This window comes from Onychostruthus taczanowskii, unplaced genomic scaffold (genome assembly GCF_017590055.1).
Source record: "Onychostruthus taczanowskii isolate IOZ18803 unplaced genomic scaffold, ASM1759005v1 scaffold48, whole genome shotgun sequence".
In the NCBI taxonomy this organism is placed as follows: domain Eukaryota; kingdom Metazoa; phylum Chordata; class Aves; order Passeriformes; family Passeridae; genus Onychostruthus; species Onychostruthus taczanowskii.
This window is the reverse complement of record NW_024502347.1, coordinates 3,161,115-3,177,100: the sequence shown is the minus strand read 5'-3', so window position 1 is coordinate 3,177,100 and position 15,986 is coordinate 3,161,115. Positions and strand designations below refer to the sequence as shown.

At 38.0% G+C, this 15,986-nt stretch overlaps 1 protein-coding gene across 1 annotated transcript in view; it reads right to left on the bottom strand.

The window, feature by feature from the left end:
• Positions 1 to 15,986, bottom strand: part of LOC121341389 (prolyl endopeptidase) — an 85,025-nt gene that overhangs the window by 50,357 nt on the left and 18,682 nt on the right. Inside the window, exon 7 of the mRNA XM_041414851.1 lies at positions 12,566 to 12,671. Coding sequence (XP_041270785.1) covers positions 12,566 to 12,671 — 106 coding nt within the window. The remainder of the gene's footprint in view (positions 1 to 12,565; positions 12,672 to 15,986) is intronic.

Here is a 15,986-nt window from a genome sequence, read left to right as displayed (position 1 = left end):
CATCAAATAACTGCATTACAATAGGAACTGCAGGTAGAATTCAGTGGACAATAAAGCCATGCCACACAACAGAAAATCATAATCCTACAGAGCTAGGCTTCTGCAAAAGACGAAAGCAACATTCAGCATACAGATGGAATTTTTAAACAAAGTTTTTGGATCCATAGAAGATCAGAAGAGAAATTGTTTCAGTAAGCATCACAGAATATGCCCTCAATCTTGTACTGGCCTCTGAACATAGTAAAATATTCCATGGTCTACTGAGAGCTCTGAGTGATGAAGCAGGTCTGTGAATGACAACTACAGGAGAAAGAAAAGTTAATTTGAACAAATTGGTAAGAGCATGAATTATCACAAGGTCTTGTTACCAACCCTCTTCATACAGAAAGGATAGAGTGGCTGAGAGTCACTGTTAATCACTTCACAAAATGTTCTTTATACTTCCATATTTCATGTTTCATGGAAAGGCCAAACAATCAATTAATGGTAAATAACCTCTTGTCTGTGTACTGGAGAGACAGGGCTCAATGGTAGGGTTATCAGACACTGGTAAAAAGAAGTTTTCAAAAGGCAAACACTTGCATTTGGCTTTTTTCATGTGTTCTAACAGTCAAAATTATCAGGTGAAGATATAAATGCTCATCTCCATAAATTCGATTCTGTGTTGTCATTTTTGCAAGACAGCTTTTCTACAAATGGGGCAGTGCTGAGAAAGCTCAGGAAATGAACCAGGAGATGGCTCATAACAGGACAAGTTTTCTAACCCAAAGAATGATGCCATATTTTATTACTGTACACATATTAAGTAAATAAACTTCTACTTATGGAAATATCATAAATTTTTAACTCCTAGATTTTCATAGATTCCAAAATGATTTGGGTTGGAAGGGAGCTTAAAAGCCATCTAGTTCCAACCACCCTGCCATGGGGATTGGGTCACCTTCCACTAGACCAGGTGTTCAAATCCCTGTCCAACCTAGATTTGAATACCTCCAGGGATGGGGCATCCACAAACTCACTGGATAATCTCTTAGTGTTTCACAGTACTAATCCACAGTAGGTTTTACATTCAATAGAAGACAGAATCTCATGGTACACAGCATACATCAGATTGGAAGCAACTATTTCAGGGCCCCTGTGGCATGTTCCTAACCTATTCTAGGAAATGAATGGCAGAGTCCTTCACTCAGACATCTACTTCCACATCAGAATCTAATTTCTTGAATCATGCTTGCTCCCAAGCCCCTGCTCTGAGCGAGGCATCTAGGGAAAAGAACTCAGGGTTTTTTCCCCTCTTTTTTCTTCAAAGACACAAATATTTAATTGTCTCACTCTGATCTCCAAAGGCAAGAGATATTTTCAAACAATTTGGACTTTTTTTAAAAGCAAGATCTCTCTATGCCTTGGGACCTGACTTCACTTACAAACATCTGAGGGAGGAAATACTGTCAAGGAGATATTAAGATGTTCTTAAAAGGAATGAAACTTTTGTATTTGTATTGAGAGGGTACAACTCATCTTGCAGATGATGGATGACAGCTACTCAACGATCATGGAAAGTTAATGTATTTGCCATCTAAAATATAAATAAATGGAAGGAAGCAATCTTCATTCCTTTGGGTTAAAAAGTTCAGACATGTCAAGATATATTCAAAGATTAATCCAGAAGAAAGAAATCAAGCACTTTTATGAACAGACATTTCTCAATCAGTTTCAAGGCTCCAATTTTACTTCCACTGGGATAATCACTCAAGACAGGAGAAGAGAATATATATGATTCATTTTGAGAGAGTTATAGCTCATGCCCTCAGACAGCAGAACACAGCAACTGAAAAGCAGACATCAAAGCTAATCTCTCCCTCACACTACACGTTCTCTAATACAAACAGGTGAAAGCACAAATACCTCATCTAAAAAATAATTTCATTATGAATACTATTTACCCTGGTGGTGTTCAAAGCCAGCTTGAATAAGGCTTTGAGTAATCTGGTCTAAAGGGAGGTACCCCCGCCCTGACAGGTAGGGTTGGGACTGGATGATCTTTAAGGTCCATTCCAACCCCTCAACATTCTATGATTCTGTGATTTATAAATGTAATGTCCAGTCAGAGAGACGCAGTATGAAGATGTCCTTGCTCAAATTAACAAGCTATTTAATTTCACAGAATAGTTTGCATTTGAAAGGACCTTTAAAGGTCATCTATGCCAATCCCCTTGCCATGAGCAGAGACACCTCCAACTAGATCCAGTTGCTCAAAGCCCCATCCCACCTGAATTTAAATGTATTCAGGAATGGGGCATCCATCACCTCTTTGTGATGTGGCAACCTGTTCAAATGTTTTAATACATTTCTTGCAAAAATCTTCCTTCTGTCTAACCTAAACCTACCCCTTTTTAAGTTAAAAAACATTACTGTTTTTTTGTATGGGAACAAACCCTGCTAAAGTTTGTCCCCACCCTTCTTACAGACTCCCTTGAAGTTGTGAAGGCAGCAGCCTTCTTTTCTCCAGGCCAAACAACCACAGCTCTTTCAGCCTTTCCTCACAGGAGAGGTGCTCCAGTCTTCTGATCTTCATCATGGTCCTCCTCTGGGCCCACTCCAACAGGTCAATGTCTTCTCTGTGCTGGGATGCCCAGAGCTGGATGCAGTGTTCCAGATGGGGTCTCATGAGACCATGGCAGAGGCACAGAATCCCCTCCCTCATCCTGCTGCCCATGCTGCTTTGGATGTAGCCTAGGGTACAACTGGCTATCTGGGCTGTGAGTGCACATTGCTGGGTCATGTCCAGCGTCTCATCCACCAATACCAAATCCTTCTCAGACCCAGCAGGGCTGCTCTCAATCCCTTCATCCTGCAGCTTGCATTGATAAAGGGGGTTACCCCAACACAGGTGCAGCACCTTGTACTTGACCCTATGGAACTTCATGAGGTTCCCATGGGTCCATTCCTTGAGCTTGTCCAGGTCCATCCATATGATATCCTGTCCTTCAGGAGTGAGGCACCACTCAGCTTGGTGATGCCTGCAGGCTTGCTGAAGGTGCACTCCATCCCACTGCCTATACAGCACTGCTCCCAGTACGGGACCCTGAGTACCTATGGTCCCATTAGACCACAGACACTCATCACCCCTGTCCATTGGGACACTGAGCTGTTGACCACTACCCTCTGGATGTGATCATCCACCAATACGTCACCCACCCAAAAATCTGCCCATCAAATTCCTATCTCTCCAGCTTAGAGAGACGGATATTGTAGGGGAACATGCCAAAGGTTTACAGAAATTCAAATAGATGACACCCTGTAGTGCTTTTTTTGTCACTAATTTTATTTATTTTTATTGCTAATAATTTCCCTCCAAAATAAATACATATAAAGTATGTATTTATACATATATTTATGTATAATAAAAAAAACCAAACAGTGAAAACAAAACATTGAAATTGACATTTAAGGGATATGAAACATTTTTTTCTCCCCATTTGTTAGGATACAACAGCCTTGTTTTGATATTAATTTTTGAAACTTTTTTTTAAAGTTACTTCAATCACAGAAAAGTTTTTCAAAACATGGAAGAGCATTCTCCCTCTCACCACATTCCACTTTATCGCTGATGTCTACTGTCGCCTCACTGTCTCTTGTTCATTTTCATTACAAAGGTTTTGACCCACTATTTCAGGCTACACAGAACATACTGACTCATCCCTTTGATGTTACTATATATAGCACTGTTCATTGCTTATTTATTTATTAAGAGAGCCTGATAAATTACAAGACTAAACTAAAACATAAAAGGCCAAACAATTCTATATTCAACGCTGATGGGGACAAACATTACCTTTTTCCACCTGCCCTCAAGTCACATACATGCTTTTTTTGGTATGGGGAAAAAAGAACAACATTCTAAACAAAGAAAAAAACTTTAAAAAATTCTGACTGATAGCCTTGCTCTTAAATTCTTTCTTTCAACCTTTCCCTGCCAGTCTAATACAAAGCAATTCCAGCTGACAATGACTAAGCAATTCCAGCTGAAAATGAGTAAGCTGTGAACTTCTGTGTTTGCTCCATTTTTATCAAATCTTTTCAAGCCAGTGATTCTCAAGTATTTTTCACTAGCTCCTATTCCCCTACGTGTGTCCTCCCACCACCCTACACTGCTCCCACCAGACACAAACCACCAGCCTCCAAGCAGCCCAGTACCCAAGCAAAAGAGCCCTTATCACCGCTCTCTCTCCAGAAAGCCCCTGTACCTCCTATTTAAAACAAATCTGTGTTTAGCTTCCTTTCCAATCCAACAACTCAGGTGTGCTTTCCTATTAGCCAACCCTCTAGCTTTTTGCATACCAGAAATCACTGCCGTTTTTCATTAAGGCTATTTTTTCTACACACCCAAAGGTTATAAGAAGAGCCACCTCTTCTGCTCCCCATGCTGGTTTATATCCCTTCTATTTTCTCCTCTGCTCTCATGCTTCAGGTCCCCCAGGAAGAGCAAAGTGGGGCTCTGCCCAGAGCTCTGAGTGTTCTATAGTGTTCAGAAGAGGATCCTGATTTTTTCATTAGGCTTCCCAGCTGCTACCACAATACAAAATAAAGAAAAAGGTCAATACTAAGGACGACTTCAACAAGACCAATAGGCCATGTCATGCTGGTCTATGTTCATAGCCAAGGGTGATTAAACAGCTTTCATTAACTTCTTGTTGCACACCAACAGACTGGTGCTAAATTCCTTCCTCACAGCACCAAATCACATATTCAAAAAATAAACAATCAAGGTTGACAATCTAATAAAAAAGAAACAATCTCATTTCTCAAGAAAAGGGAAAAACAAAATTGTTACCAGGCACAGAAGCATGAAGAGACATGCTACATAAAAAACCCCACTGTTTGGTTGGTGTTTGGGTTTTTTTTAGTTGGTTGGGGTTTTTGCTTATTGGTTTGCCTTTTTTTTTTTTTTTTTTTTTTGGTAAGGTGTACAACAACGTTTGCTAATAAGTAATTGCTTGATTACTGTGTATCCAGCTGTTTGGCTACTATGAGGCATTTTCAGGTATACCAAGAACAGTTAAGCGAAGCGATTAATGAAAGAAGTTTTCTTGTTTGACTGGTTCAACAAACAAGCAAACCTGAGTGCTGTCTGTCTTGTGGAAGCCAAGTTTGATAAAATAGCTACCAAAAATTGTGCCTTACAGTGCTTAGCTACTGGGTAAATATGTAGGGTTTTTTAAGAACTACTCAGCATTAGATCACTTTTAAATGTTTGTTACGGAGCCAAGAGTTGAAAAGCCTACGAGCAGCTTACTTAGCAAGATAAGTAGGGAAACCTGGAGGGAGTACTGAATGAGGGAATAACATTCTGGTCATGAACCCACAGTGCTGTCCTTCCTGACCCAACCAGCACTGCACTCCTGCTACTGATTTGTAAGGCAAAATTAAACCTTATCAGTTGGCTGACAGAGTGGTCAAATCTGGACAAGAATCCCATAATTTTGTCCCTGATCTTTCTGAACCTCACCCCACGAGGAACTAAAGAGGAAGAACGAAACACAAAGGGAAGAGGTCCCATATCCACAGTTAATTGAAACAAGAGTACAGCAAGGGAGTTACCCAAAAGCTTAAAGAGCAGCCAGCTGTCTTCTCACAGCATTGTCTTGCCACAATACTGTGAATTATGACCTCAGGTCTTGAGAAATTGAGTATTTGTAAAATACTGATAAGACACAAAAATCTTTTTAAAGGTGTGTTTGGTTAGGTTAGTTGTAAACATAAAATTCCAACTGGTAAACCTGGTCATTTCTAACACAAAGAGTTTTGTCACAAAAACTATGTTACGAACTGGGTTAATCTGGTGGGACTCAAAAAATGCCTATGGTAGTAGGGGAGGAAAGGAAACAATAACTCCCCAAATCTCTTATGTTTTCAGACTAATTTAAAATCCCCATTAAAATGAAGCTATTACATATTTGTCATAGGTTACTTAGCACAGTGATTTTCTATTCTAAAAAGGAGCATTCTTGGCACAAGTAGCTCACAATGGCCTGCTTAAAATCCTAGCAAACAACCTGAACATTTGAAGACGAAAATGACTCAGTCTGTATACAGTAGAAACCCTGTGAAGTGGGGGAAGGAAAGCATGAAGAACATTTTAGCTAATCTGGGAAGCAGAAAAGATGCTCAGATGCTCCCTGTACCATTCATGGAAAGAAATAGAAACACTGCTGTGTAGATTATCTTCTGAGGAAAACAGTCTGACAAGGAATATCACAGGAGACTGCACAGCCAATTCGATTAATCTACAGCTGTTGACAAAAATATCATGACATAGTAAAGGGGGAAGATTATAGACACACCTAAATTTTCAGATGCAGAAATAAACAAGTTAAATCCTTTTAAGTCTCCTGAACATTTAGAAATAGTCTACTCTCATTTGTTAGATGTGATCTCCATTCAGAGACTAAGAAAATGTCCCACTCAACACAGGACAAGTTAACATCCACTGACTCACAGTCTGAGAAATACATGAACAATCAGTGAATGAACAGGACACAACTTCCTTCAGTACAACAGAACTAATATAATGTTCACTCTTCCAGAGAGTCTTTGATGACATCATTGTGACCTCACTCACTATTTAAAGGCAGTATATGCAAAAAGAAGCAACAACTCATGCTGTGCAGGAAGGCAATGAAATGCATTAACTCAAGATTACCAAAGCAATAATTAAGTGGCAAATATTGGACAAACCATATTTCATAAAAAGATAACTTGAGAGAAAGTTAAACCAGAGGTTTCTTCTTCCTCAAAGCAAATTACTTTATATTGTTAGCAAAATCATTCTGTTCCATTTCTTGATGGTTCTTGTGGAACAATCTGGATCTTTGCTTTCAGTGCCTCAGATTGAAAGGGTGCAAATTTACTTATTTATTTGTATTGTCTAGACAGACAGCAAAAATGGGACAGGCATGTAATTGAGCATAAATATAGAAGATGTTCACAATTTAAGAAGGCAAAAAAGGGTTTTACAGCTTTGGTTTTTTTCAACTGAATGGATTGGTTGGATTAGTATTTTAAAAACATCCACAAACTGTTAAGTTTAATTTGAAATTTAAAAAGGAAATATTTTCTTGCTATAAAAGCATGCCATATATAAGTAAGAGTAAAAATGGAAGATTACACGTTCCTTTCACCTACTGGGGAAAGAAATATCTGAGCTCCTGTAAGCTTCTTATGGGCTATACTGTGTTGCTTGATGATTCCCACAGTAGCTGACTCATCCCTGAATTCACAGCCATCTTCCAAGTTCTATCAGGCAGATATTTATTACGCATTTTTTATTTCCACACATGAAACGTACTGTTTAATTTTGCACTCCTGTTTCTTCTTTCTTTTCTCAAGATGGATACCCCCCTTTTCACTCTGCTTCCCCACTCTATCCTGCAAATTTAAGCAAAATAATTCAACCACCTACTGTGCTCTTTGAGGGAAAAGGCTTCTTTCTGTCTCTCAGACAGACAAAATGAACTTTATTCTGAGCAAGAAGGTCTCCTAACATACAGGCAGAAATATTTTATTTTAATTGTGCCACATTTCTAACCTACAGAAAGTTAGAAATAAAGCCCACAAATCAGGTAGCCAACCTTAATTCTAACAAGCCTTAAGTAGAGTGCATTTACTCGTTCTAAACTCTGACCTTACAAAACAAATAAATTCAGAAGTATGAGAAAGTTGTTGACACCAGACTTGAAATATTTAATGAGCATGTAATTTCATATGTCCAGCTGTGCACAGAAGTAGACTAGTTCAGCTAAATCAAACAAGTCCCCAAAAATGAAAATAATGAAAAACTATATCAATAAAGTCTATACATGAAAGAGAAGACTTACATTATTATTTGATCATATGAAATCTGCCACATACCAACCTCTATATATCTAGTGCAATATTGCCAGATTGCATGAAGTTTTCAAAATCTTTTTCTTCAGTCTCAGTGAAATGAGAAAATTATAAAAACAATCACTATTTCTAAATAAGCTGTACATTATACTATCAAAAGGTTCCAAACTATGAATCACTTCACGGAAACACAAGTGGCTTTCACTGAATCCAAGAGCCTCAACGCAGAAACCACAATATTGTTACCCATTACAAGAAGAGCTAGTAAGAGGTAAGTACCCTATAAAATACCTACACAGGAATAGTTTATTATTGTGATTCCTGCAGCAGGATGCTGCTGCAGAATGACACAGTCAGTACATTGAGCACAGGAGCTTCTACGACCATAGTGTGGCTTTAGTCCATAAATACACACATGTGCATTTATCTTGACCTGCTGCTCAAACAGGACTTAAATTCTGATGTATCTCAAAGAAATTAAACAGTATAAAGGACACTTCTATAACCAGTCTCTGTGGGATTTTCAAGAACAGATCCAAACACTGGAAATTATATAAGGAACATGGATATAAGAGGTCTATTACAGAAGGAAGGATAAAAAAGAAGAGCGGGACAGAACAACCTAAGTACAAAATTACTACAAGATTGCCTGTAATACCAGTTGTGTCCCTTCAGTTCTGAGGTACATTCCATACATTAGGTCCTTTTCCCTGATTACTAGCTCTGTTGCTTTTATTCTCTTCATTACAAAACCATAGTCCTGTCTCTTAACGGAAGTTTTTCTTGGTCAATTAATTTCAACAGTCCAGGAAGCAGTTTAATCAATATCACTTTAATAAGATGTTAAGACCAAAAGTAACTAAGAATTCAATGGTCATTTTCAACTTTCAGTTGCAAAATCAGACTTATTTACACCTCTGTCTTCAGCAAGCATCTCCAGGATGCAAAAGCATTTTGACTGAAATAAGCAGAGCCTCTCCAATATTATTTCACTTCTTCTTCATGGTTACTAAATTGAAGCTTCACTGTAAAATCATTCTGTCCTTAAAACAGCATCTATATCAGATGTTATCTGCTAGATCCTAGACTACCTATAATATCATCCATTTTCCTTCATTTTTCAGTTTCCCTCATTCCCCCTTTGCCAGTCAGTACAATCTGAAATAACTAATACTTACTCAGACAGTCCTGAAACTAGTTTTTTTATTCTGACAGCTTCTTCACAAACATCTGTGTCTTAATCAGTTAATTTTCTCTCTCCTCTCAACTTTACACTTTTTGCAGATTTCCTGCTTAAATTTTTTCAAGTTGCTTTCAGTTTTGAGGATTTATCTTTTCTTTTTCTCCCTTTAATCTTAGAAGCATGCGAGCTACAAGCAACTTTTTGCAATCAGCACAGGGGTCCAAATCTGTCCAGAGAGATACTTGTATTTCACATGGACTGAATCATTCTGAGGGAGCACAGGAGAGCAGGAGCCTCAGCTAATAGTCTGAATAGGTACATTTATCCATCATCTTATCACACCTACAGTCTAGAGGTTATTCTCACTTTACCTCCAACACAGAATGTGGCAGCAAGCAGAGTCCTTCATTACAGCACAAGGTAAGAAAATTCATTAATCATCTCATCCACTTTGGATCTCAAAGCAGTCAGTGATGTAACAGCTGTTGGATGAACATGTGGCTTGGACTAACTTAACCTTGTTATTACATACCCAACTCAGCCAATAGCCCATTCAAGGAGATGGGTTTACAAATTTAAAACCAAACAGAATTACTCCACTTGTCCACCGTATGGGTTCTTTAAATGATACACCTCCCTATCAGCCAATATTACTTGCTACAATATTACAATGCATTTCCCCATTTATTTAACAGTCTTCTCTGTTAGACTTTATTTCAACTCTGAGAGCACACTTGTCTAACACACTATGAACTGATCTATGACTTACAGACAGCACTTCTGAGAAAAATCAGAATAAAAACCAGGTTGTTTAAGGAGCTCTCTAGAAATGTAGCTATGCTTATAACTGTTCCTTCTAATCCACAGATGGGTTCTGAAACTTCATCATCTCAGGTCACCACAACCTCCCAGTGATGACAAAGCCCTGCTGAACACCATAGTGATCCAAATAACAGATATACAGGAAGGGTGCATCTTAGAAGTCCTCTTAAGTGAGTACAACACACAGGCAGAGTCTTGTATGCATCGAAGAGACAAGCCTCTGAACACTGGAAACAGCAGAACCTAGTGGTGTATGGGTTTGTATAAAGTCATTTCACATTCTAACTAAATTATATTAAGATTCATCATAAACAGGGTGTCATCCAAGAATTCACACAGGAGAGAGCTGCTAGGAATATCAAAGCTGGAAGACAAATCTTCATTGACTTTCATATCTCTGAGAATCCACAGGGGAGAACTTTGACTGAAAGTGGCTCAAGTCTAAGATGATAAAAATTTCTTTCGAAGCAATCTCTACAGTTCAGGAATCCATAAGGGTATCCATTTGAGTGAGTCTTCAAGGTTTAACAAGATTAAATTTATGCCACAAGCTTATGGTCTCACATCTGCCTGGCCAACTGACCTTCCACACATTCTTGTGAGGGTTGGACCACTAGGACTCCTGCTTTTCCATTACCACTGGTTGCATTTGGGAGCCAACACTTCCAAAAGCAAAGTGGGATTAAGCATCTCTTATTTCCACAGAAAGCAGACTGCAAATAAGGAGACATTCATCAACAGCATCCAAGAGAAAATCAATGATTTAGCAGCAATTCTAGGTTACCCCATTCTGTACTATTGCTGCACTGCTGTCCACTGGATTAATCAAGGCAAAAGGATCCTTGCAGGTTAGACAACTCAGTCAGCAGAGTTTTAAACCAGAAAAAACAGGAGAAAGTGATTCCTTGACAAGAAAGGAAGATGTGCATGGGGTAGGCAAGCCAAGGACCTAGGTGGTAAGAATGAAAGAGACACAAAAATCCACAAAACAGCTGAAGTGGAGTCTCTCCAAGCACAGGCATGTGAAGAAGGAAGTGCCTGCAGAACAGCCTCATGGAGAAAGCTCTCAAACCTGTACTGAGGAATCAGCAGACTTGAGTGCCTGCCTGAACTGCCTCTACACTGATGCACACAACATGGGAACAAACAGGAGGAGTTAGAAGTCCATGCACAGTTTCTGGACTATGACCTCAATGGGATAATGGAGACATGGTGGGATAGCTCACAGTAATGCTGTGCTGCCATGGATAGGTAAAGGTTCTTTAGTAAGGATAGGCTGGCAAGGTGAGGAGGTGAGGTGTATTTTATGTGAAAGAACAGCTGGAATTTGTGGAGTTCTGCCTTGGGACAGCTCAGGAGATGGTAAGTAGCTCATAGGTTAAGATTAATAGGCAGACCAGCATGGGTATTACTGCAGTGGTATATACTACTATGTGCTATAGAGCACATAGTAGTAGTCCATGCTATGGACTTCCTAATTAGGAAGAAGTAGATGATGCCTTCTTCAGACAACTGGAAGAAGACTCATGTTCACAGGTCATACTCCTTACACTGGGAATTCTAGCCAATGTGATGCCTTCTGTGTGAAGGACAATGTAAACTAGGGCTCAAGCAATCCAGAATTCTACAGTGCCTTGATGATAAGTTCCCAAGGTGATCATGAAGCCAAATAAAGAAAGGTTCCCTGCCTGACCTGGTATGTACAAGTAACGAAGAATTGGCTGTACATGTGGAAGTTGTTGCCAGCCTTGGCTGAAGTTTGGTTGTGGACAAGTCAGTAGTAGTGTCCCCTCCTTAGCCTGAAATATGCTGTTAATAAACAAGAGAACAAGTTTCTTGAGGTCCAAAATTCAACAAAGAGCTACTGCAGTATTTATTCTGTTTCTGAAGTTTCTGGAGAGAGAAGCTGCAAGAATCAAAAAAGCTAAGTTGTGTTCTACACAAAACACATATTGAGGAATACCTTTCAATAATCCAATACCCTGGAAATACAAAATTACCAATCAGTAAAAAAGCTGACTATGCCAACAATTAACAACAGCCATATAAAGGTATAAAGTGCCATACTTTCAGCTCATACCATTGTGGCTACAAAGCCTAATACACAAAAGCCAAAGGCTACTCCAACTAGAAGGTAAGAAAGGAGCTCTTCAGGAAAGCGAATTTGAAATATGAGTTGATACTTCTACTGTAACAACAATGGTGCTACCAAACAACACTGGAGGATTTTTATTTCCTAGCACTATCCATAGAAAGAAAATGTTATCTACAAGCTAGTCACTTTTTGTAAAAAAGTGTTATCAGCGCTTGAAGGGAGATACATGAAATTTTTAAAATATGAAAAAAAGTTTTAACATGGAAAAGTATTAGTGGTGTAGAATGAAATTGAACATACACTGGTACAGCTGCTTATACTATACCAACTCTTCCTTGTGATCTTTTAAACAAACCATAGAATGAAGAATGGAGTTTTTCATCTACTGATACATAACAGAAAATGGAATGCTAGCAAGGCTTATTTTATCTAATTTATGCATTAAGGTGGTTAAGCAATACATGTATTTGAATATATATATGTCTTTCAATATACATATCTATATTTTCATTCAAACATAAGGTATTTCAAATTTTATATTGTCTTAAAAGGAAGCAAGCTTACAAAGCAACACCTACCTGATATACCCTGAGACTCCTTCTGTAGATCACAGTACCACAGTCTGTTCACTGGATCACAGCCTTCTCTGATAGACAGCAAGACATATCGACCATCATCCGACACCTGTAAGAAGTTACAGAAAATTCAAAGACAATTCATCCTCTGGAAAAGAGAACTCCAAAAGTGAGTTCACACATTCAGAAAAATCTAGTGCTGCTATTAAAAGAACATTACAAGCTATAACCACATTATAAATTATCTGATAAAGCTTCTTGGTTCGCTTTTGCACATGCATGTACACACACAACATAATTTCTGAAATGGTGTCTGCTAGTACAGAAAGTCATCAATTAATCCTTCTTGCTACTCAGGCTTTGCAAACACACTACATTTCTTGACAAAGCTTTTGAAAGTGCAAGTCCAACAGGGAAAGGCAGAAAGTAACAAGAAGTCTTCAAGTCTCCTTCTCCTGACGGAGCAGTTTTGAGCATAATCCAGAATTACCAAATTTTGATGTTTTATTAACAGAGCTGATAGAGAAGGTTGTTTACTGTCCACATTCTTATATAACCATATCTAATGGAAATTTAAAGTCACAAAATACGAATCTGGGTTCTGGAAATTTTTCACTTGGCACTATACGTAGCTTCAAAACAATTCTTATATTGTAATTACTTCTTAGATATATTTCAGTTTATAGCTGTAACATTTGTTACCCAAAATATCTGTGGAATGAGTTGTGCAAAATAAATTTCAGAAGAATTAAGTTCTAATTATACTGCTATTCCAACAGATCCACAATTTTAAGGACATAAGAAAGGGACCTAGTAGAAAAGAAACAAATCTCAGTGTATGAAATTTAATAAAAAAACCCCAAAAGCCAAACACTCCTTGAAACAAAAACAATCCCCAAATGAGTGTTTCCAAATTGTATTTTTACAGGCATTTGTTATGACCTAATTATACCACAAAAAAAGTCCATGCAGCCGAAAGCTCACAAGACAAATAGAAAAAAACACCTAATATTCCTACTGTAGCCAAAAACCCACTCCATTATATGAAACAGCAAAGATATCTTTAACAGGGCACCCTGCACCTAGAAACAAGTATATCCAGAAATGGAAACCAAGATTAGGTGATCTTTCTTGAAAGATATATCTTCAGTGGTTTTAGGTAAACAATAATTGCAGGTGTAAATTTTAATTAAGAAAATTATTGCAATATGCTGCTTACACGTCTGTGCATACTTGTGAAAGCACCAAGTTCCCTTCACTTCCTCACCAACTGAAAAAACATAGCAAATAATTTTAAGTTATATACAAAAATACAGATTTCAGTTATACTCAAGAATATGACACACTAAACTTTTTTAATCACGGTCAGAACTCACATAAATTTATTCTTTGATTCTGTGAGTAAAGAGAAGACTGATAACTTTACTCAAGAAAGAACAGAGATGTGCAAATTTCTGATGTTGTTGCAAGGGCAATTCAGGATCTCTGATGACAGCAAATCTGAGTACATCTAATTTTTCCTTCCATATTCCCAGCTGGACTAGTTAAGAGTTGATAGCAGTTTATGTTTAATTTGAAGTAAGAACTCCCAAAGCATCTTCCTGGTGGGATACCAATTAAGTGTGTCTCTATCACTAAAGCTATTCTTACACCACTGAGTTCTACAACCCAAAGGATTTTGACAGAAACAGGCCAAGACGGCTGACTGCAGCATGCTAAAATGTTCAGTATTATACCACAGATTTAGACATCTACATTGCAAAGTTACAGTTTGATGAGCAATCTTGGCAGCAGCATCACCTTATGCAGTCTCCACCTCTAGCTCTTCCTACTGCTATGGTTGCTTGTGTCCATGTAAGTTCATTCCCCATGTCATACCAGTACAAGCATCCACCATTTGTGAAGTACACCAGTTCAGGGAACTGATCCAACTGCAAAAATGGCATATCCAACAACAACAAAAAAATTTAAATCTCTGAGAACCAGAAAAGAAGAAAGAATCCAGAAGAACAAGACACCCAAGCAAACAAAACAAAGAATCCAGGAAGGGAAGGAGAAAGAAAAAGGAAAAATACTTAAACAATCCACAATAATAAAAAAAAAGAAGAATAAAAGCCCCTCTGCCAGATTAGTATCTCAATCAGTTCACTGTTCAGTTGCACAAATGGCCAAGCTAGCACACAGCACCAAACAGCTGGAAACATGAATAACAGGGATAGAGATTACTTAAGGCAGCTCAGATTGCAGCACTGATGAATGTGTAATCACAGCCCAAATGCCACTGACCCTACACTGTAAACAGACAAGAGTCTGGGTTTTGGGATGGCAAAAGGATATAGGATTTACCAACTATCATTTGAATTATTCTTACATTGCTACATCATCTTCATGAGCTGAGCTGCAATCCCTGCTCTTGGGTCACAAATTTATGAACTGAAATTTCATACTAGTACCTCACTCAAATCTCAGAATGCATTCATGGTTCAGCATAAGAGGGACAGCTGTAATGTCAGACCTGATTTCCCACATTTAAGATGAAAATGAAACATATCTCAAGAATTTCTGAGAGAGATCTGGAATGCCAGTCAGTACACATTTCTCTCATTAAAATAATTACTATCATTTCAAACTACACCCACTGGTAAAAGGTAAGCAGGCTATAAAGCAATTGCACCTCTTAAAACAACATTTAGTATCTGTCAAAACAGGACAGAAGAAATCCTGTAGCCTTTCAACTGGAGCTTTTGAAAACCTTCAGCATAACAATGCTTTTACAGGCATAATGCAGCACTAATCTCTAACTCAGCACCAGTAAAGGAAGGATTATTTCAAAGAACTGATGTTGGTATGTAGCTTTTAGTTTCACTACTACTGTCATTCAGTTGTGGCATTTTTGAGTTTGTTAGACCTACTATTTCTTAAATATTTGTTGTGACTATGATTGCACCATACAAACATACACAACAGTATCACTAAGATAGCTGCACTCCTAAGTACTATTTTATCTAGTCTTTCAAGCATAAAAACCTTTAAGTCCTCCTTTAGAGCAGAGTTCTGGTTTATAGTGGAGTGTTTTCTCTGGGCTGTTTTTCAGCCTAGCAATTTCAATGCTACCTGTTCTCTCCATTTTGATGAACAGTAACCACTGCTAAGAAGACAAACATTAAGAGAAGAACCTGTAACTTCAATATATCAATAAACACCAAAATAAGAAAAATTATATGAAGTCTAATCAGTAAAAACAATCTTCTAACCACTCAAATCTCTTCTTTGTTACAAAATACAACTAATTCATTATACAAGCCATATAAGGAACTGTAAAAGGTTATGAGCATACACAGCAAAAAAAAAAAAAGTGAAATATTTTGTCTAGCAGCAGCAGCAGATTTCAGACCAAAACCTCATACATAATTGAACAAACAAC